Source organism: Hemitrygon akajei, chromosome 17, assembly GCF_048418815.1.
Source record: "Hemitrygon akajei chromosome 17, sHemAka1.3, whole genome shotgun sequence".
NCBI classification, from domain to species: domain Eukaryota; kingdom Metazoa; phylum Chordata; class Chondrichthyes; order Myliobatiformes; family Dasyatidae; genus Hemitrygon; species Hemitrygon akajei.
Genome location: NC_133140.1, coordinates 30,544,038 through 30,568,144, shown reverse-complemented (window position 1 = coordinate 30,568,144; position 24,107 = coordinate 30,544,038). Strand labels below are relative to the sequence as shown.

The 24,107-nt window shown below is 40.3% G+C and overlaps 1 protein-coding gene across 1 annotated transcript in view; it reads right to left on the bottom strand.

Moving 5' to 3' along the window:
• The window catches only part of plekhg4 (pleckstrin homology domain containing, family G (with RhoGef domain) member 4), a 236,290-nt gene that overhangs the window by 44,784 nt on the left and 167,399 nt on the right, over positions 1-24,107 (bottom strand). Inside the window, exons 15-17 of the mRNA XM_073069869.1 lie at positions 21,918-22,927; positions 17,140-17,389; positions 10,637-10,726 (exon numbers count right to left, since the gene is read on the bottom strand). Of these exons, the coding sequence (XP_072925970.1) occupies positions 10,637-10,726; positions 17,140-17,389; positions 21,918-22,927 (1,350 nt within the window). The remainder of the gene's footprint in view (positions 1-10,636; positions 10,727-17,139; positions 17,390-21,917; positions 22,928-24,107) is intronic.

The following is a 24,107-nucleotide window of genomic DNA, read 5'->3' as shown; positions in this document are numbered from 1 at the left end:
ATAAGTGTATGGGACATTGGAAAAAATGTTGAATTTCCCCATGGGGATGAATAAAGTATCTATCTATCTATCTAGTGGTCAATGAAATTCAGAAGCCTGATAGTTGTGGGATAGTAACTGTTCCTGAACCTGGCGTCTTGAGACCTAAGACTTCTGTATCTCCTGCTCAATGATAGTAGTGAAAAAGGCCATGGTACAGACAGTGGGAGTCTTTGATAATGGATGCTGCTTTCTTATAGCAATGCATCATATAAATATACTCATGGTGGGGAGGGCTTTGCTTGTGATGCATTGGATTGTATCGACCATTTTTCATTACTGGATATTGGAGTTTCCATACCAGGGCATGATGTAACTAGTTAGGATACTCTGCACTGTACATCTGCAGAAGTTTGTCAAAGGTTTTGGTGACATGCCAAATCTACATAAACTTTTAAGGAAATAGAAGTGCTGCCTTGTCTTCTGTGTAAAGTTACTTAAATGCTGGTTCCAGTACACATTCTCTGATATGTTAACGTCAAAGAATTTAAAGCTACTGACCCTCTCCACCTCTGTTCTCCTCATGAGGACTGCCTCATGGACCTCTGGCTTCTTCCTCTTATAGTCGATATTCAATTGTTTTTTTTTTCTGATGTTGAATGAAAGCCTGTTATTGAGGCACCACTCAACCAGATTTTCAATCTCCCTCTTAAGTGTTGATTCAGCCAACAAGAATGGCACCATCAACAGACTTAAGTATGGCATTGGAGATGTACTTAGCCACACAATCATAAGTACAAAGTGGCATCGTACACCGTCTGATGGTGAGTGTGGAGGATATGCCGTTGCCAATCTGGACCAAATGGGGTCTGCCTGTGAAGAAATCGAAGATCCAGTTGCACAAGGAGGTACTGAGGCCCAGGTCTTGAAGCTTAGTGGTAAGTTTTGAGGGGATTTTAATGTTAAATGCTTAGTGTAGTCAATGAAGAGCAACTTGAAGCATGAATTTTCATTGTCCAAGTGTTTTAGAACGGAGTGAAGAGCCAATAAAATGGGATCTGTTATTGTCCTGTTGTGATGGTAGGCAAAGTGGAGTGGATCCAGGTTACTCCTCAGGCAGGAATTGACCAACCTCAGAAAGCCTTGACCAACCTTACCAGGTATGTGAACAAGAATCGAACACAAGAAAATAACGGGGCAAATGAGACTGATGGGAGTGCCCTGAGAACTAGCATAGAACCAATGAACTAAATCACATTTCTCTGTATTTTATGATATACTGTATAAAATTAAGTGTAATGTTCTTAATGAACCTTACACAATTGCCTTTGCAAATCAATATTGTTTTTAAGAAAGAAGAATGTGAAACACTGGATGTGATTAGCATAGTAAGAGATCTGTAAAGGATTTAGCATAATTGGAAGATAAATCAGCAGATCCAAATAAAATAATTCCTGACTGTTGAAAGATGAGCAAAAGAAATTTGACAATAATTTTTTTCAGTCATTTTTGGCTGCATGAGTGGTGCCAAAGTCTAGTGATGTTGCCTAAAAGGGGAAAGGGAAAAATTAAATATCTATATTTAATATATAGCAGTCAAGGCTCCACGAAAGAAGGTGAAAACGTACATATTCCATCCAGAATGGGAAGAGGAATTTCTATTTACCTTGGTGAAAGACAAGTGTGTATGTATGTTGTGCCACCAAACACAAGCACTGACTAAAAGAGGGAATCTGGAGCGGCACCACAACACCAACCACCAGAAATTTAAAGACACCTAACCCCCAAAGAGCGCAATCAGTGCCTGGAAAATTGAGGAGCTGAAATTGGGGTTGAAGGCCCAGCAATTGTTTTTCACAAAACATGCTGCTCAAAATAAGGCTGCTATTGAAGCATCATTTCGTTTAAGTCACCTTTTGGCTAAACACAGGAAACCTTTTACAGATGCAACACACACAAAATGCTGGTGGAACGTTGCAGGCCAGGCAGGATCTATAGGAAGAAGCACTGTCGACATTTTGGGCCGAGACCCTTCGTCAGGACTAACTGAAAAGAAAGATAGTAAGAGATTTAAAAGTAGGAGGGGAAGGGGAAATGCAAAATGATAGGAGAAGACCGGAGGGGGTGGGGTGAAGCTGAGAGCTGGAAAGGTGATTGGCAAAAGGGATACAGAGCTGGAGAAGAGAAAGGATCATGGGACAGGAGGCCTAGGGAGAAAGAAAAGGAGAGGGGAGCACCAGAGGGAGATGGAGAACGGGCAGTGATGGGCAGAGAGAGGGAGTAAAAGAGGAGGGGGTAAAAAAAAACTAAATATATCAAGGATGGGGTAAGAAGGGGAGGAGGGGCATTAACGGAAGTTAGAGCAGTCAAAGTTCATGCCATCAGGTTGGAGGCTACCCAGCCGGTATATAAGGTGTTGTTCCTCCAACTTGAGTGTAGCTTCATCTTGACAGTAAAGGAGGCCATGGATAGACATATCAGAATGGGATGTGGAATTAAAATATGTGGCCACTGGGAGATCCTGCTTTCTCTGGCAGACAGAGCGTAGGTGTTCAGCGAAACGGTCTCCCAGTCTGCGTCAGGTCTCACCAATATATAAAAGGCCACACCGGGAGCACCGGACGCAGTATACCACACCAGCTGACTCACAGGTGAAGTGTCGCCTAACCTGGAAGGACTGTCTGGGGCCCTGAATGGTGGTGAGGAAGGAAGTGTAAGGGCGGGTGTAGCACTTGTTCCGCTTACAAGGATAAGTGCCAGGAGGGAGATCAGTGGGAAGGGATGGGGGGGGCAATGAATGGTCAAGTGAGTCGCATAGGGAGCGATCCCTGCAAAAAGCAGAAAGAGGGGGGGAGGGAAAGATGTGCTTGGTGGTGGGATCCCGTTGGAGGTGGCGGAAGTTACGGAGAATTATACGTTGGACCCGGAGACTGGTGGTGTGGTAGGTGAGGACAAGGGGAACCCTATCCCGAGTGGGGTGGCGGGCGGATGGGGTGAGGGCAGATGTGTGGGAAATGGGAGAGATGTGTTTGAGAGCAGAGTTGATGGTGGAAGAAGGGAAGCCCCTTTGTTTAAAAAAGGAAGATATCTTCGTCCTGGAATGAAAAACCTCATCCTGAGAGCAGATGCGGCAGAGATGCAGGAATTGTGAGAAGGGGATAGCTTTTTTGCAAGAGACAGGATGGGAAGAGGAATAGTCCAGGTAGCTGTGAGAGTCTGTAGGCTTATAGTAGATATCAGTAGATAAGCCGTTTCCAGAGATGGAGGCGGAAAGATCAAGAAAGGGGAGGGAGGTGTTGGAAATGAACCAGGTAAATTTGAGGGCAGGGTGGAAGTTGGAGGCCAAGTTAATGAAGTCAACGAGCTCAGCATGCGTGCAGGAGGCAGCGCCAATGCAGTCGTCGTTGTAGCAAAGGAAAAGAGGGGGACGGATACCCGTATAGACTTGGAACATGGACTGTCTCACAAAGCCAACAAAAAGGCAGGCATAGCTGGGAACCATGCGGGTGCCCATGGCTACACCTTTTGTTTGGAGGAAGTGGGAGGAGCCAAATGAGAAATTATTGAGAGTAAGAACTAGTTCTGCTAGACGGAGGAGAGTGGTGGTAGAAGGGAATTGGTTAGGTCTGGAATCCAAAAAGAAGCTGAGAGCTTTGAGACCTTCCTGGTGGGGGACGGAGGTATATAGGGACTGGACGTCCATGGTGAAAATAAGGCGGTGGGGGCCAGGGAACTTAAAATCATTGAAAAAATTCAAAGCGTGAGAAGCGTCACAAACATAGGTGGGAAGGGATTGAACAAGGGGGGATAAAACAGTGCCAAGTTATGCAGAAATGAGTTCAGTTGGGCAGGAGCAAGCTGAGACAATTGGTCTACCTGGACAGGCAGGTTTGTGGATCTTGGGTAGGAGGTAGAAACGGGAAGTGCACGGTGTGGGAACTATGAGGTTGGTGGCAGTGGATGGGAGATCCCCAGAGCCGATAAGGTTGGTGATGGTATAGGAGACAGTGGCCTGGTGCTTAGTGGGGTCATGATCAAGGGATAAATAGGAGGAGGTATCAGAGAGTTGGAGAGTTGTCGCTGTGCCTCGGCCAGGTAGAGGTCAGTACGCCAGACTACAACAGTGCCCCCCTTATCAGCAGGTTTTATAGTGAGGTTGGGATTGGTGCGGAGGGAGCAGAGAGCAGAGCGTTCGGAAGGAGTAAGGTTGGAATTGGAACACGGTGTAGTGAAGTGGAGACGGTTGATGTTCCGTTGGCAATTAAACCTTTTACAGATGGCAATTTATTCAAGGGAGCAATGGCCTTTACCGCAGAGACTGTTTTTAATGACTTTAAAAACAAAAACAACATCACAACCACAATACACAATATACTGCTTGGCCCTGTAACAGTGACAAGGAGGGCAGAGTCACTGTCAGAGGACGTGGATCTACAAGTGTTAAAGGACTTGTCACTCTGTGAATATTTTTCACTATAGTTCGATGAATCCCTGGATGTAATGCAAAAAGCTCAGCTTGCTGTATTTGTCAGAATAGCTTTCCAGGATTTTACTACAAACCATATATAAACCATATAACAATTACAGCATGGAAACAGGCCATCTTGGCCGTTCTAGTCCGTGCCGACGCTTACACTCACCTAGTCCCACTGGCCCGCACTCAGCCCATAACCCTCCATTCCTTTTCTGTCCATATACCTATCTAATTTTATTTTAAATGACAATACCAAACCTGCCTCTACCACTTCTACTGGAAGCTCATTCCACACAGCTGCCACTCTCTGAGTAAAGAAATCCCCCCCCCCCTTGTGTTACCCTTAAACTTTTGCCCCCTAACTCTCAAATCATGTCCTCTTGTTTGAATCTCCCCTACTCTCTATGGAAAAAGCCTATCCATGTCAACTAGCTCTATCCCCCTCATTATTTTAAATACCTCTATCAAGTCCCCCCTCAACCTTCTACGCTCCAAAGAATAACGACCTAACTTGCTCAGCTTTTCCCTGTAACTTAGGTGCTGAAACCCAGGTAACATTCTGGTAAATCTTCTCTGTACTCTCTCTATTTTGTTGATATCTTTCCTATAATTCGGTGACCAGAACTGTACACAATACTCCAAATTTGGCCTTACCAATGCCTTGTACCATTTTAACATTACATCCCAACTCCTATACTCAATGCTCTGATTTATAAAGGCCAGCATACCAAAAGCTTTCTTCACCACCCTATCCACAAGAGATTTCACCTTCAGGGAACTATGCACCATTATTCCTAGATCACTCTGTTCTACTGCATTCTTCAATGCCCTACCATTTACCATGTATGTCCTATTTGGATTATTCCTACCAAAATGTAGCACCTCACACTTATCAGCATTAAACTCCATCTGCCATCGTTCAGCCCACTCTTCTAACTGGCCTAAATCTCTCTGCAAGCTTTGAAAACCTACTTCATTATCCACAATGCCACCTACCTTAGTATCATCTGCATACTTACTAATCCAATTTACCACCCCATAATCCAGATCATTAATGTATATGACAAACAACATCGGACCCAATACAGATCCCTGAGGCACACCACTAGTCACCGGCCTCCAACCTGACAAACAGTTATCCACCACTACTCTCTGGCATCTCCCATCTAGCCACTATTGAATCCATTTTACTACTTCAATATTAATACCTAACGATTGAACCTTCCTAACTAACCTTCCGTGCGGAACCTTGTCAAAGGCCTTACTGAAGTCCATATAGACAACATCCACTGCTTTACCCTCGTCAACTTTCCTCGTAACCTCTTCAAAAAATTCAATAAGATTTGTCAAACATTACCTTCCACGCACAAATCCATGCTGACTATTCCTAATCAGATCCTGTCTATCCAGATAATTATATATACCATCTCTACGAATACTTTCCATTAATTTACCCACCACTGACGTCAAACTGACAGGCCTATAATTGCTAGGTTTACTCTTAGAACCCTTTTTAAACAATGGAACCACATGAGCAATACACCAATCCTCCGGCGCCATCCCCGTTTCTAATGACTTTTGAAATATTTCTGTCAGGGCCCCTGCTATTTCTACAGCAACTTCCCTCAAGGTCCTAGAGAATATCCTGTCAGGAACCGGAGATTTATCCACTTTTATATTCCTTAAAAGTGCCAGTACTTCCTCCTCTTTAATTGTCATAGTTTCCATAACTTCCCTACTTGTTTCCCTTACCTTACACGATTCAATATCCTTCTCCTTAGTGAATACCGAAGAAAAGAAATTGTTCAAAATCTCCCCCATCTCTTTCGGCTCCACACATAGCTGTCCACTCTGATTCTCTAAGGGACCAATTTTAAGGATTCTCAAAGGAATCACTATCCTTTTGCTATTAATATATCTGTAGAAACCCTTCGGATTTATTTTCACCCTACATGCCAAAGCAACCTCGTATCTTCTTTTAGCTTTTCTAATTTCTTTCTTAAGATTCTTTTTGCATTCTTTATATTCCTCGAGCACCTCATTTACTCCATGCTGCCTTTCCTTTCAACCTAACAGGAACATAAAGATTCTGTACCCTCAAAATTTCACCTTTAAATGACCTCCATTTCTCTATTACATCCTTCCCATAAAACAAATTGTCCCAATCCAATCCTTCTAAGTCCTTTTGTATCTCCTCAAAGTGAGCCTTTCTCCAATCAAAAATCTCAACCCTGGGTCCAGTCCTATCCTTCTCCATAATTATATTGAAACTAATGGTATTGTGATCACTGGACCCAAAGTGCTCCCCAACACATACGTCCGTCACCTGACCTATCTCATTCCCTAACAGGAGATCCAACACTGCCTCTTCTCTAGTCGGTACCTCTATGTATTGCTGCAAAAAACTATCCTGCACACATTTTACAAACTCCAAACCATCCAGCCCTTTTACAGAATGGGCTTCCCAGTCTATGTGTGGAAAATTAAAATCTCTCACAATCACAACCTTGTGCTTACTACAAATATCTGCTATCTCCTTACAAATTTGCTCCTCCAATTCTCGCTCCCCATTAGGTGGTCTATAATACACCCCTATAAGTGTTACTACACCTTTCCCATTCCTCAATTCCACCCAAATAGTCTCCCTAGACGAGCCCTCTAATCTATCCTGCCAAAGCACCGCTGTAATATTTTCTTGGACAAGCAATGCAACACCTCCTCCTCTTGCCCCTCTGATTCTATCACACCGGAAGCAACGAAATCCAGGAATATTTAGTTGCCAATCACACCCCTCCTGCAACCACGTTTCACTAATAGCTACATCATCATATTTCCAGGTATCAATCCGTACTCTAAGCTCATCCACCTTTCTTACAATGCTCCTAGCATTAAAATAGATGCATTTAAGAAACTTTCCACCTCTTCCTCTCTGTTTATCCCTAACGATGCGATCAACTTTTTATCTTTTTCTTCCTTCTCCCCTACATCTTTGGTCTGAGCGCTCCCCTTCTCTATCACCTGCCTATCCTCCCTCATACACACCCCGCCAGGATATTGGTCCCCCTAGGATTCAAGTGTAACCTGTCCTTTTTGTACAGGTCACACCTGCCCCAAAAGAGGTCCCAATTATGTAGAAACTTGAATCCCTACCCCCTGCTTCAATCCCTCAGCCACGCGTTTATCCTCCACCTCATTCCATTCCTACTCTCTCTGTCGCGTGGCACAGGCAATAATCCCGAGATTACTACCTTTGTGGTCCTTTTTCTCAACTGCCTTCCTAACTCCCTATATTCTCCTTTCAGGACCTCTTCCCTTTTCCTACCTATGTCATTGGTACCTATATGTACCACGACCTCTGGCTCCTCACCCTCCCACTTCATGATATCTTGGACATGCTCAGAAACATCCCGAACCCTGGCACCAGGGAGGCAAACTACCATCTGGGTCTCCTGATCTTGTCCACAGAATCGCCTATCTGACCCCCTAACTATCGAGTCCCCTATTACTACTGCCTTCCTCTTCCTTTCCCTACCCTTCGGATCTTTCCCCCAGGTACGCTGTCCCCGCCAACAGTACTCAAACAGGAGTACTTATTGTCATGGGGTACAGCCACTGAGGTACTCGCTAGTACCTGACACTTCCCCTTCCCCCTCCTAACCGTGACCCACCTGTCTGCCTCCCATGGTCCCGGTGTGACCACCTGCCTGTCTCTATCAACTCCTCACTCTCCCTGACTAGATGAAGGTCATTGAGCTGCAGCTCCAGTTCCTTAACACGGTCCCTTAGGAGCTGCAGCTCAGCACACCTGGCGTAGATGTGGACTTCCGGCAAGCTAGGAGACTCCAGGACCTCCTACATCCGACACTGAGAACAACAAGCTGCCCTCACACTCATACTTCCCCTTTCCTCAAATAACAGGAAAAACTGAAACCTAAACCTACCTCGCCTTGCCCGCTTCCGCCTAAGCCCGTTGAGCCCAAGCCCTTAAGCCTTCACTCTGCTCCCGGCTCACTCTGCTGCCCACAAATGACACAAAGGAGGACTTCCTCATTCTTTTGCCATTAAAGGAGAGAATGAGAGGTGAAGATATTTACAATGTTTAAAAATATGTCCGTGAATATGACATCTCCATTCATAAACTGGTGGCAATTACTACAACTTTTGGAGAGTTAAACTTCATGAAAAATATTGCTGCAAACCCATTTCTGCTGATCGGTATAGAACAGATAGCAGCCAAATTCCAGCAAGTATTTGGGTATGCCAAGTGATACTGAAATGGAAATAATTGATTTGCAAAATGACATCCAGCTTAAAGCAAGATCAAGGGACGGTGACTTTTGGGGGCTTTTCAGCAGGGAGAAGTTTCCTCATCTCACCACATGTGCACTAAAAGTCAGTGCCTACTTCGGGTCAACTTATCTATGTGAAATTGCATTTTCACAGATGAAAATTATTAAATCTACGTACAGGAGCTGTCATACTGACAGACTATCTCAGACTGGCTGTCTGTCATTATGAGCTAAATTTCAGGGAACTAGCAGAAAGTATTCAGCCCCAGTCATCACACTCAGTGCAACAGTCATTTTTTAATTCATTTATTTTTCGTGTTGATATAAAATTAAATAATGAAACAGAATTAAATGTGTGAATTATTGTAATATTCTTAAAGAAAGACAGTTATGGTCTCTTTAATATGCAAGTTACAGTGTTTTCTTGTTTGAATTAATTTGGAAGTTTGACAAAAGCATTTCATGTAATTCAAATACAATTAGCCCAAATAAAAGGCCTCAAATTAGAAGTACAATCTGAGCTGTTTTTTCCCTAAACGATTTAGTTGGGGGTAGATCTTGCCTTTCACTAAGGTCAAGGTAGGGGATCTCAGGCTTAAAATGGTTGGTGACCACTACTCTAGACTCCTTCCACTGTGTTGATGAAAACCTTTTCTTTACTCCTCTCTTATTCTTTGACCAGTTTCTTTAAATTATTGCTTCTTGTTTTTGTTCCCTCTGTTAAGAGAACAAGGCATTTCTTCTTTATGTAGAATATTCATAATTTCATACATTTTAATTTTCTGTTACAAAGAAAACAGCCCTAACCTATCAGAAAGAAGTTCTGATCTCTTCTGCACGCTCTCCAGTTCAGTCATGTACTGCTTGCAATGTGATCAAAGATGTGTGCATACTCAAAATACAGTTTAACTAGGCATATATGGAGTTCTAACATTATGTCCCAAACTCACATTTTCTGATTCAGCTAATATAGCATCACCTATGTCATTTATACATGCTATTGACCTGCTTTGTTGCCTTTTTTGGGATCTGTGCATTTACATTCAAGGTCCCCTTTGTTTCACCACATTCATTATCCATCCATCTATTGTGTTATTAATACTCAAGATGTATTACTTTTGGATTAAATTTCACTTTTATATTCATGTGCAATCCACCAGACACATCATCTTTTAGTTTGAATCTTTCACCTTGCAAGATACCACTAGCGAGTGCCGTATATTGGTGCTTGCGACAGTCTGCACTCTTATCTAACTGGTCACTTTGATGCGGCACAAGCTACGCTGAAACCGTGGTGCATGGCGGGGAACTATACACACATGCGCACTGGGCAGAAAGAACGGAACTAAAACCCTGCAACCTGGAAACAAGCTCTCTTTACAAACAGCTTTCAGTAGCGGGAGTATTGCTATGTTACCATTATCCTAATTGGTATTACTTATTTTTATAACGCTCACATTACAACAGTATTTGTGTATTTATTTTTCATTTTTTTCGGGACTACTGGGAAAGTCTCAAACATCAACCAGTCGATCGCAATCGATCGGTTGGTGACCACTAGTCTAGAGCTTAAAGCCGAAGTGGGTGGTAGAGCCAGAAAACCTCATCACGATGGATTGTAGTTGAAGAACAGAGACCCGCCACGCTACAGACACGGTGCAAGGTGTTGCAAAAAGGTTGGGATGCTCCCTTATGACAGGGCTGTTCATTATGAGTCAAACAAAGCTTAATACTGTGAACAAAGCAACAAATCAAGTTTTACTGCAGCATGATGTAAGTGCCTTATTAAAATATATGACCTTTAAAAATTACAATTAGTGCAGTGCTGTAAGTTTGGAGTTTTTTTGTGAAACAATGATACTGGATTTTGTTAGGTAACATATGAAAAGCTTACCTTGAAAAAAGTGTTCCCATGGCTACCCAGTAGAGCATCAGATTTTGGTTTGTTCTTGCTGTACAACGCATACATGCCAAATTGGTCTTGCTGTAAATGTATTAATAAAATACTACATTTTATTTCTATGTATGCTTCTACTATTTTTCATAATTCCAATGAAATATTGCATAAAAGATAAAACTATAATGCAGCAAACCAATTCTGATGTTATCATTGTTGCATGTTAAACTAGAGTTAAATCAAAGACAAATTAGAAATAAGGGGAAAAAATTACCAGATTAAAATTTTAATCATGCTGCAAATGTTATTAATCAAATGCCTTCAAGAATTCTTATTTTTCAATTAGGTTTTTGTTTTTATTGCTGGTGAGCATTGTTGGTGGAATTGGGCAGCAAAGCAAAGATCTAAATAAACTGAGTTGAAATTTACTTGTTGAAACATTTTGATTGCTTTACCAAAGTCAAGCCACCTCTTATACTTGCTTTCCTAATTCCGTTTATAGTTATGACTCCAAATAATAGAGTGTAAATCTACCATTTTTCCTACAGTTTGGCTAACTACAACTTTTGTTAATTACTTGGTTAGGCACAATCACAACCTCCATCTAATTTGTAGTGACTCTGTTGAATGCCCAGCCTTTGCTTTACATTTTCCCTGGGAACCTAGCAGAAATGAGATCAGCAGAAGTACAAGGGCCTTTAGTGTTGCTACTCAATGGCTATTTATAAACCATGGCAATAGGTTGCAAATTGCCTTTCAACTGAGGTTTTGCAGAGATTCAGATTAATATTTGTATTAAAAAGGCCTAGATGCTTCTTGAATTTAGTAAGTAAGCCAACAGAAAGTATTGTGAATGCATACATGTATACACCATTTGTAAATTAGCTGTGATGGTAATCTATAAATTTAAATAAATTAATTTACACTCTGCAGGCAACACTTTACTGTGACTATTATTTATTGTTATCGTTGCTATGCAACAGGCATAACATGGAGACTTTTAAAACCAAATATTTATCTCTGTCCCTGCTTTTGTATAACTGGAATAATAACCAATTACAGCCAAAGAACTCAATTGTAAAAGACACAAACAGAAAGGCAAAATTAGTTCCTAAAGATCATTTCTCAAAGGTTTAATCTCCAGTGCTGTTTGAAATAACAACTGGCTTGATGCTCAAAGGTGAGCTGATGGCTGCAATTCCAAACATTAAGCACATTTAACAATCTGACACTCACATTGAAGATCTTTGCTCAGAGACAAGATATACTAGAAACAGTACCACAATTCCTCAATTAAAACACAATGAGCACAAAATCAAGAATTTACTTGCGCAATACCTTTCTATGTTTCTAAGTCTAGATGGGAATGAATTGGGAGAACTAAGCAGGTATCCAGTTAAATGGAGGCCATAGATTTAACTTCTTTAACTTTTATGATTAATGTATGTTTATTTAATTACAATAGATAAATCAAATCACCAACTAAAATCAGGTCATTTATTTGTCAATTGAATTGAAGATGCATAAAACTTCCAATAGAAAATACCCATTCTCAGTACCTGGAAGGATTTGGTCAGTGGATATTTCACAGCTGCATTTGTTTTTTTGCTCTGGTGTTGTCCTAATTACTTTATTGCAACGAGCTCAAAGAAGCGCCGTGTATTTGATCAAAAGGCAACGTAACCAATTAGAAATTTTCAATATTTGTTATCAAGACATATTGCAATTTAGGATTTAGAAAAAAAAACTCAACTGCAATCTAGCCTGAATATACCAGTTCAATTTACCTCAAAACCTATAGAATGCTTCAACAACTTAACTACTGACATGAAGAGGAGATAATGTGGAGATGTGTGAATTCCATGCATTGGTAGGAAAAAATGAAGAATGTCAAGGTATCCTAGAATCCTGATGCAATTATTGCAAGAAGTTAAAAATCAGAGTAGAGCTATTTGTAAATAGATCATGAGTAAAATTAAGGGTATAAAAATTTGCTGGGAACTGAAACAAATAAATATCCATTGCACAAAAATTCCACTGCCTGAAAAGTGTAATAGCATGGAATTTCCCTGATGCTAGCACTTGACCAAACTATTAAACCTGATATCCAACTGAACAGAAACCCCACCAACAATTTAACCAATGAAGCTAGAAGTCGTCTGATCATAAATATCATAAAATCACAGGCAACACCTGTGGAAAGAGGATCCATTAATAATGGTTCAAATCAAACCCCTTTATCAATACAAACAAGAGAAAATCTGCAGATGCTGGAAATCAAAGCAATACACACAAAATGCTGGAGGAACTCAGCAGGCCAGGCAGCATCTATGTAAAAGAGTAAACAGTCGACGTTTCAAGCCGAGACTCTACATCAGGACTGGAAAAAAAATTGAGGAGTCAGAGTAAGAAAGTGGGGGAGGGGAGGAAAAACCACAAGGTGATAGGTGAAACCCGGAGGTGGGAGGAGTGAAGTAAAGAGCTGGGAAGTTGATTGATGAAAGAGATACAGGCTGGAGAAGGGGGAATCTGATAGGAGTGGACAGAAAGCCATGAAAGAAAGGAAAGGGAGATGAGCACCAGTGATAGGCAGGTAAGGAGAGAAGGTGACTGAGGGAAACTGGAATGGGGAATGGTGAAGGCGGGGGGGGGGGGGGGGGCATTACCGTAAGTTCGAGAAATTGGAGTTCATGCCATCAGGTTGGAGGTTACCCAAACAGAATGTGTTGTTCCTTTGACCTGTGTGTGGCTTCATCACGGCAGTAGAGGCCGCCTTGGACTGACATGTCAGAATAGGAATGGGAAGGGAATTAAAATGGGTGGCTACTGAGAGATCCCACTTTTTCTGGCAGACAGAGTGTAGGTGCTTGGTGAAACAGTCTCCCAACCTGTGTCCCTAATATACAGGAGGGCACACTGGGAGCATTGGATACAGTAAATGACATTGTATGATTATATGACCCAGTCAAATGCCATTGATGCCAGATCCATCTAAGTTGCCTGCAACGTGGAGCCCTACACCAAGGAGATCAGGGACGATGTAGACAAGAAGGTGAGGAGCCAGAGTTGGGTCAGTGTGGTGTAAGGAGATACCCATTGCTGAGGTTGCTAAATAAGATACAAGCCCATGGGATTAATAGGATGGACAGAAATGTGGATGACTGGAAGGAGGAAGACATTTCTGGTTAGTTACTGGTGACGAATGGTGTTCCACAGGGGGTCGTTGTTCGGTCCACCACTCTTTATGTTATATGCTAATGATATGGATGACAAAATTGATGGTTTTGTGGCCAAGTTTGCAGATGAAACATAGGTAAGTGGAGAGACAGGTTTTGTTGGGGGAGCGGGGAGACTATAGAGGATTTAAGACAGATAGGAGAATGGGCATAGTGGTAGATGGAATATAATATAGAGAAGTGTACCGTCATGAGCTTCGGTAGAAGGAAGAAAGGCAGTGACTATTTTCTAAATGAGGAGTGAATTCAGAAATCAGAGATGTAAGGGGACTTGTGCATCACTTGTGTAGGATTCTCTAAAGGGTAACATCAAGTTGAGTCGGTAGTAAGGAAGGTAAATACAATGTTAGCATTTATTTCAGGAGGAATGGAGTATAACAGCAAATATGTAATGTTGAGACTTTATAAGGCATTGGTCAGAACATATTTGGAGAATTATGAGCGGTTTTGGGCCCTATATAAGAGGACAAAACGGTAAAGTCCAAAGGGTACAACCTCAGAACAGAAGGTCAGCCCTTTAGAATAGAGATGAGGATTAGGATGGTTTATTTGTGAAATTCATTGCCACAGATAGCTTTGGAGGCCAAATTATTGGGTATATTCAAAGCAGAGGTTGATAGGTGATTTAATAGAATGGGCATCAAAACTTATAAAGAAAAGACAGGAGAATGGAGTTGACAGGAAAAATAAATCAACCATGATATCCTGGAACAGACTTTATGGGCTGAAAGGCATAATTCTACCCTAATGACTTAAGGTGTAATGATCTTAAATTAAAAGTAAATTACCTAAAACTTCCTCTCATTTTGTTGTGATGATCAGTCACCGAAAAGCTCAGTTCCCAAAACAGTGATCCATATACCTCTCACGTGGCTCATATACAAACTCAGCTCATTAGTTAACTCTGCTAACAGGTACACGACTCACAGGTGAGAAAGCCACCTTTCATAAACAATACAAGCCTAGGGATGGTATGCTTTGGGGTTTAACCAAACAGAAACATCGTGATGTTCCAAATAAAGAAACATCAATTTGAGTGAATGCTGTGTAAATACTGCCCATACATAATTATTGGTCGACAACAAATAACAGATCATACACAGCATAAGGTTATAAAGAAAGTGTATTTACCTATTTCAGATTTATCAAACAATTATTAAAAGAAAGAAGAGAATAAAAGGGCCCATTACAGTTAGACCAGTCTAATTGTGCATATGACTGTTGGGGCTCTTCTTTCCAAATATAATTCCAAATATTAACATACATTAATGATTTAGATGAAGGGATTAAAAGTAACATTAGAAAATTTGCCAATAACACAAAGCTGGGTGGCAATGTGAAATGTCAGGAAGATGTTATGAGAATGCAGGGTGACTTGGACAGGTTGGGTGAGTGGGCAAATATATGGCAGATGCAGTTTAATGTGGATAAATGTGACGTTATCCACTTTGGTGGCAAGAACAGGAAGGCAGATTACTATCTAAATGGAGTCAAGTTAGGAAAAGGGGAAGTATAACGAGATCTAGGTGTTCTTGTACATCAGTCAATGAAAGCATGCAGGTACAGCAGGCAGTGAAGAAAGCTAATGGCATGCTGGCCTTTATAACAAGAGGAATTGAGTATAGGAGTAAAGAGGTCCTTCTGCAGCTGTACAGGGCCCTGGTGAGACCAGACCTGGAGTATTGTGTGCAGCTTTGATCTCCAAATTTGAGGAAGGACGTTCTTGCTATTGAGGGAGTGCAGCATAAGTTCACAAGGTTAATTCCTGGAATGGTGGGACTGTCATTATGTTGAAAGATTGGAGCGACTGGGCTTGTATACACTGGAATTTAGAAGGATGAGAGGGGATCTGATTGAAACATATAAGATTATTAAGGGATTGGACACGCTGGAGGCAGGAAACATGTTCCCGCTGATAGGTGAGTCCAGAACTAGAGGCCACAGTTTAAGAATAAGGGGTAGGCCATTTAGAACAGAGATGCGGAAAAAATTTTTCACCCAGAGAGTGGTGGATATGTGGAATGCTCTGCCCCAGAAGGCAGTGGAGGCCAAGTCTCTGGATGCATTCAAGAGAGAGTTAGATAGAGCTCTTATAGATAGTGGGGTCAAGGGATATGGGGAGAGGGCAGGAACGGGATACTGATTTTGTATGATCAGCCATGATCACAGTGAATGGCGGTGCTGGCTAGAAGGGCCGAATGGCCTACTCCTGCACCTACTGTCTATTGTCTATTGTCAAAAGCTGGGTATAACTGCGACTCAAGGTGCCGGACCCACTGTCTGCATGGAAGCACTCTCCACAGTCTGAACTTCCCTCAAAGTCCATCTTGAACAAACTGGCTCTCTCTCAGAAGTATTGCCCCTTCTTTCCTTGGAGCCAGACATCTGCGCATAGCACTTCTTGCAATGGGGACTTTCCATCCAACAACATTCTGCAGTATCTTCCCTTCTGTCCCACACACACAGACACTGTCTATCACAAATCTCTCTCCACCCCATTCTCTCTAGAACCTTCTCCAGATCCCACCATCCTGATTGGCTGACACAGCATTTCTAAGTTGAACAACATGGTTTCTTATCTTTAGCTGAAACCAAAACATTCTACCAGCAGGACTCAGTACTGTTGTAGAAAACTGCTAAAATGGAACACCCATAGCATAGCAGTAGAAATCTTAACAAGGGAATTACATTTATTTTACAGAAGTAAGCAAAATACTGACAAAATTTTTGAAAGACTTCATATTTTTGACTCAGGCTGTATTCCAAATATTTAAATTAATTAACAGACACATTAGGAAATTCATTTTAATAGTGTTCCAAATATTTACCAGAAGTTTTCGATCCAAAGAGCTGTTCTCATCTCAGAAACAAGGTAATTACTTTTTGTTTTCTTCCCCCCACACACATCGGGCTGCTGGGTTGTGATTTGTTGTCAGTTTCCTTCTCACTTAAACTCAATCACAATCTTGAGACTGACTTTTGCAGTGACTGAACTATTTTTCAGAGGACAAGAACTAATGAAACTAACTGTTCTCATACAAACATTGTGTTTTCCAACCTTCAACACTGAAAATGTTGTTCTTTCATGTTGCTGTCCCCGATCTTATTTAGACATCATCTTTACAACCATTAATTCCAGGACAATGAACACTCTACAATGCCAGTGTAAACCAGTCAGATCTTACCAAACATCATACTTTTGTAATTTTGTATATTTGTAGATCAGTTTTCCTGTGATTATCAGTAAACTAAATATTTGCTTACATGTCTGAGGAAGCAATGGCTCGCACGTAATGGATGGTTAATACAACTTTCCAATTCTTTCAAGAAATACTGGCTGTGGAAATTGTAAAGTTTCTGTAAGTTTCCAAAGACAACACTGCGTTTCCCCCGCAGATCCTGAGGAAGATCCAAACGCTCCATCTCTGGGTAGTAGTTATCAATGATGTACTTGAGAGATTTAACATACTCACGTTCTGTGACAACCATCTCATCAATGATGTGCCTCAGTTTACTGTAATGAAAAGAACACATTTTACTGTTAAGAAATGTTTCAGAAAGAAGTGCTAATATTTTAACTTCTAGAAATTTGTAGAACCACAAAGAATTAGCAACTTAAATCATACATTTATATAACCAAAGATTCAGCCTTTTGTTTGGGATAGTGAGAAGATGAGACTTTAACTTTTATTACGATTTAATAAGGTGATCATCTGATTTCGATTCAAGCAACCCTCTGATGTGGTTACCATTCCACATATGGAGCTTTGCTGAAATATAAATTCTGGAAAACAGATGTTACTTTTTTTTAAATAAATTAATTTGCAAAATGCTCTGCTAAATCCAAATTTACTTGATTAAAAATAAAGTGGTGTAAAGAACACTTCCCAATAATTTATTTTAGTTGACCTGAATAGATTAAATTATTGTTTAGTTTGAATTCTTGTTAGAAGAATTGGATTTGAACCCAGGTCACCTGTACTGTAAAGCATTGTACTAACCACTACAATACTCTGCCATGTATTTATGAACACTAACATCAGTAATAGACAATGTTCCTTTGTTATATTAAGGATTCTTGTCACATTCAAGCAGTCTACAACTCATATTCTCAATATTATTTATTACTTATTTATTTTGCTTTTTAAGTATTTGCACAATTTGTCATCTTTTGCACATTAGTTGTTTGCCCATCTTTATGTATAGTTTTTCATTGATTTCATGTATTAATTAGCACTTACTGTGAATGCTCGCAAGAAAATGAATTTTAGAGCAGTATATGGTGACATGGTTCCAAGGTTGTCAAGCCGAGGAGTGGTAATGGGGACAAACTCCCACCACCTAAAAGTGTTCCTCACGGCATGCGCCTCAAATAGCCTCTGACAACCAAGTCCAACTCCTGGCCTTCTCATGTGGCTTAGCCTCTAAGCCTGGCGGAACTGCTTCTACTGACAGAAGAAGGGTTGAAGGCGGGTCCTGGCACCTTAAAACCAGTGCTTTGGGTAGATGGAGCTCACCAGCCCGGGAAGGCAGTCCATCTAAGAGAGGGAAAACTCTGATTTCAAACCTCTGCTGCCTTGCAGCTATACCTACTCATGGGAAAGGCTTAGGGAGGCTCCCTGAGGACAAATCCGGAGCTAGAGTCCTTAAGGCAGTCCAACGTTGCCTTAAACCTCGTTTTGGCAACTCCTGCGACGACACTGGTGCCAAGCTGTATCGGCCTTTACCCTTCCCCTGGACAACATCAATGGCGTGGAGAGGGGAGACTCACTGCATGGGCAACTGCCGGTTTTCCATACAACCTTGCCCAGGCCTGTGCCCTGGAGAGTGGTCTCACAAGACTAACAGATGCCACACATGGTGACATATATGTACATTGATAATAAATTTACTTAAAACTTTAACTGAAGCTGCTAGTTATTGAATCTAATTGTCACTTGTTACCTCAGAGAAAATAGTTTTATTGTACTCAAGAAATTTAACTATTTTCTTTATGAGCAACTGTTCCTAACAATCTGCATGAAAATTAATTAAAGCAATTATGCATTACCTAAAACATCTGTAATCTGTGAATTGATATCACGTATCTGCTGCCTGAAGATATCTTTTTAGATTTGCTCCTTGTTTCTGCATCCTAACTAATGTTGTACTAGTATGTTATTGCCCTTCCACTTTTCTTGTTTCCCCACACTTTCTAAGGCTTTTATAAGTTAGAATATTTAAATTCATATCTTAATATAGCCTTTAGTAAAGACCCAGATATGGTACCTAGTGTAAACAGTTCAGCATTTTAAAATTATTTCTTCCTTTGAAGGTCCTTTTACTCAAAGGATCCAAGACTTGGAGTTCTTTTCCTCACAGCAGCACAAGCTGGAGGAGAGTTGTTTAAATTACAATGGAGAATCATAAACTTAATGATGGAAAATACCAGTCCCTTCATGGTTGATATTGAGATGGTTCAGAAATAAAGAACCACAAAAAGAGGCAGCAAGTGGACAAACCTAAAAGAAGTTAATAATTTATTTGCTAATGTGGTGGCAGAAACAAGTCCAGCAGGAGCATTGAAGAGGTTAACACATAAATTGAGAAGGAGAAATGAAGGATTACAGCAACAGGAGAAAAACTGGATTTTCCACAAAAGAAACAGTGTTGCACTGAGCCATAGTTTTATGATTCTATCAATGCAGAGAATGACCTGGGTTGTAGACATTTCTGGCAGCTTGGTGCTCCCAAATTTATATTCTCTGTATATGAACTTACTTTGAAGAAAAACAAATACAAAACCTCACTCCCCATAATCGATCTAAATAATTCTTTAAGATCTGGTGAAGGAATTAGAAACCACGAGCTGGCAAACATGATATATCTTTTATAAAATAAAAATGCTGACACTGTTCTCTTCTCAAAGTGGTGGCCTATCTGCCGAGTATTTCCAGCATTTGTATTTTCACGATACATCTATTGTTCTTGGTATGCTGATTCACAGTAGCTAATAATGGATACTTCAAAAATGGGCAACTAAATGTTTATTTTGTCCACAATTACATGAACTTCATTTTAGAAATGCTGAATGATAAATAACAACAACTTAATTTTTCTCTCCATAGATACTTGATTTGCTTGGTATTCCCAGCACTTTGTTTTCAGTTCAGTTACCAAAGGTGACTTTAGAAACTTACTTTACTTTTATGGTGTTTACATTACAGTCTTTAAAATTGTTAAAGTCTTTCCATTGACAAAGTGAAAATAAGGATAGATGTTTTTTTTCCCAAAGGTGAAAGCTATTACATTATCTTGTTTCATTAAAATCAGTGATACCAGAGCAGCTAAGACCTTTCAAAGTCAGTTCTGAAAGATATTCAATCTGAAACACTTTGCACACATGCTGATAATCCTCGAGTGTTTCCTGCATTTTGTGATTTTTGAACTTTTGAAACAAAATTTCCAACACATACACTTCTTGGCTCTTAAAAAAACCTTCAAAGCCAAGTTCTTTTACATACAATATGTTTCATGCTCTCTCTCCCTCTCTTTTTTCCCTGTCTTCATCCATCATACTCCTGCCAGTCTCTCACCATCACCCCTTTCCTAATCAATCCTGTGGACAATTACTATAAATTTAAATAAAAAGAAAAGAAAAACTAAGATGACAATTTGATCAATGATTGCACTTAATTGGTGATACTGAAGAATATAAGCAAAATATTCAAGTTCACCCTATGGTTTATGTTCAATCAGGTCATTACTGAATAAATATATAGTCCCCAAAGAAATGGGATATAATACAGTATCTGGCAGCATTCTTACTTCAAATCTTAACCTATTTAAGGCTGCTTGAAATTACATATGGCTACCCATCAAAATATTAGTTATGAACTGGTAGGCAACTTTTGAATAAGTGATTGACACTTTCTATTCAGATTCAGAACTAAGGAATTTCTTGTTCAAAATATTAGACAGCTTGTCATATGAAAAGAGTCAAGATGTTCAAAGTGGAGACACAAGAGAGACCGCAGATGTGGAAATTCCTTACCATTTTTTTTGTGGGTTCCTCAAGACTTGCAAAACAATAAGTAATCTTACAAAGATTTTTTTTTTTTGCAGAGGGACTTTCCTTTAAAATTTCTCTATTTCTCACACACACACAATTGAGAGACAATCTTTGAGAAAATTGATTCTAAAAAGAGAGTATAATCAATAAGGATAGTATTTGAGAATGTTGCTGTACAGCTCTGAATGCACACAGTGGTCACTTTATTAGGCTCGTTAATACAAATATCTAATCAGCAATCATGTGGCAGCAACTCAATGCATAAAAGCATGCAGACATGGTCAAGAAGATCAATTGTTGTTCAGACCTAACATGAAAATGAGGAAGAATTGTGATCCAAGTGATTTTGACTGTGGAATGATTGTTGATGCTAGATGGGGTGGTTTGAGTATTTCAGAAACTGATCACCTGGGATTTTCATGTACAACAGTCTCTAGAGCAGGGGTTCCCAACCTGGGATCTACGGACCTCTCGGTTAATGGTAGAAGTGCATAGCAAAAAAAAGGTTGGGAAACCCCCTGCTCTAGTTACACAAAATGGTGCATAAATAAAAGAAAAACATCTAATGAGCAGCAGTTCTGTGGGTAAAAATGTCTTGTTAATGAGAGAGGGCAGAGCAGAATGGCCAGACTGGTTCAAGCTGACAGGAAGGCAACAGCAACTCAAATAACCATGCATTACAAGAGTGGTGTGCAGAAGAGCATTTCTGAACCCACAACACATCAAAACTTGAAGTGGATGGACTACAGCACCAGAAGACTACACTGGCTTCCACACCTATAGCTAATAAAGTGGCCACTGATTGTATTTAGCTGTTACTAGGAAATGATAGCTAATATTCAGAACAAATAGATGCTTTCCATTAACAGTTCTACCATAATGCTTAGGCGTCAGTTAAAAGGAAATCATGTCTTCCTGTGTTTGCTCATAAGTATAATCTCAGGTGAATGATACATAATTCACATTACTTCTAGATGAATTTAATACCCACCTAACCTCAGCCTTGGTCTCTGGTAAGGGAATATAACTTCTGTAATTTTCGGCTTGACTTTCAGCCCAAATGAACAATGGTTGCTGCCTAGAGATACAAGGTCTATCAGAAAGTTCAGTGCTGCTCACTTCAAGCCCTTTAATGAACACTCCTGTGCTTCCATGCTTTGCAGGATCAATAGAAGTTCTTTGACGTGAATTGTAACTGAATGTATCATTAGGTGAACAGTCAAAGTTCTGTGCATTATGTAGTAGCTTTGTCTGCTGTTGATTCTGGTACTCTGGCACTGAAAAGCATTTGATTTTTTTATGAGAAAAGTTGACAATGTTTTCACATTTGGCTTCTTTATCAAACATACCCTGCATTTGTTTGCAAGCTTCTGGCGTTGACATATGAACAGAGGCACACACTCTTCCTTCTCCCATTTGATCAAAGCCCTGACAACAAGCAGTTGAATACTTGCTGGAAATAGTTTCAGGAAGAAAAACTTCCTCATTATTTACAGTCCCATAACAAATGTCTGATGATTGTGGTGAGGATTTGTCTTTCTTCCACACACTACAATTTGTTGATCTGTTGCTTGCAGAATAAATACTACTGTTTGAACCTGCAATAGCTTGGTCACATTGTAAATTTAGCTTCATACTATTGGAAAGCCTCCTGGGTCCTACTCTTAAATTCTCAGTTGTCATACTTTCGAATTTAGAAAGCTTATGATCCGATGACAATGACATTCTTGTCTGCAATGCAGCTTCTAGTTTCTTTTCAAAGATGAGCTTTGTCTCTTGGCATTTGGACCAAGCAAACTTCCACTGTTTCATTCCCTTCTCACTTTGTAATTCACATGCCAATTCTTTCATTTCTTGAAATTTAGAATCTGGAATTCCAGGATGTTGACAATGATGATTTTCCAGATATTTTACAATAGCTCCACAACATTCTGGTGAATAGCAATCATCCATACTGATACATGCAAGATGCCGCATACCTTCCAGAGCCCACGCATAAGCCTGAAACAAAGAAAAATGATCTTAACTAAACCAGCAGTAAAAGGCAACACTTCTCAAGACTGAGTTCAGGTCCACGCACAAAATATAGATAATATAAAGAGCTCTGACATGAGATAAGTTCATGAATTTTACAAAGATTAACACAAACTACCAATTAACAGTTTTAACAGGTGGCAGTTAGAAAATGCACAGGATTGAAAGAGCTGCAGAGGATCATAGACTCTACCAGCTCCAACATGTTCATGAGCCTCCCCACCATTGAGGACAGCTTCAAAAAAAGGTGCAAAGAAAGTGATATCCATCAATAAGGAACCTTATTTTCCAGACGTGCCCTCTTCTCATTATTACTAACAGGGAAGAGGTACTGTATTTGAGCCTGAGGATGCACACATTTTAGAAAAAGCTTCTTCCCCTCTGAAAGGATCATGAACTTTACCTCACTACTTTGCGCTCTTTTGTGCTAATATTTATTACTGTAACTTGGAGTAGTACAAGTGATATAAGAGCCTGTTTGGATATAGTCCTCTAAACAATGCTGCATATTTCAATGTGTTATTTCTATTATGTTTAATGTGCATCACTAGCTAATAAGTGTAATCTTCCTAATGCATTTTATTTGGAAACTCTTACTAAGTACCATGGAGAAAAATTAAATTTCCATGAATCTAATTTATTCAGTGTAACTTATTAATTAAAAAACAAACTGCCCATAATTTCATTAGTTTTATCCATGTGATAAGTATGGAGGCCAACTGTAGAACATCTTTCAAGAGGGTAAACCTTTGCAATGCCCTGATGGTGTACCTAATAGGGCATTGAAAACCTGTACCCACCAACTGGCGAGTGTTCAAGGACATCTTCAATTTCTCCCTGCTGCAGTCAGAGGTTCACACCTGCTTCAAAAAGTAACAATCACACCAATGCTCAAGAACAGCAGGGTGAGCTGCCTCAACGAGTATTTCCCAGCTGCATTCACATCTACTGTGATGAAATGCTTTGAGAGACTGGTCACGGCCAGAATCAACTCCTGCCATGATCCACCGCAATTTTTCTATCACCACAATGTCTACAGTGGATGCATTCTCATCAGCTCTCCATTCATCCTTGAATGGCGTGTGTTGGCGCGTGGCCAAGTGGTTAAGGCATTCATCTAGTTATCTGAAGGTCACTAGTTCGAGCC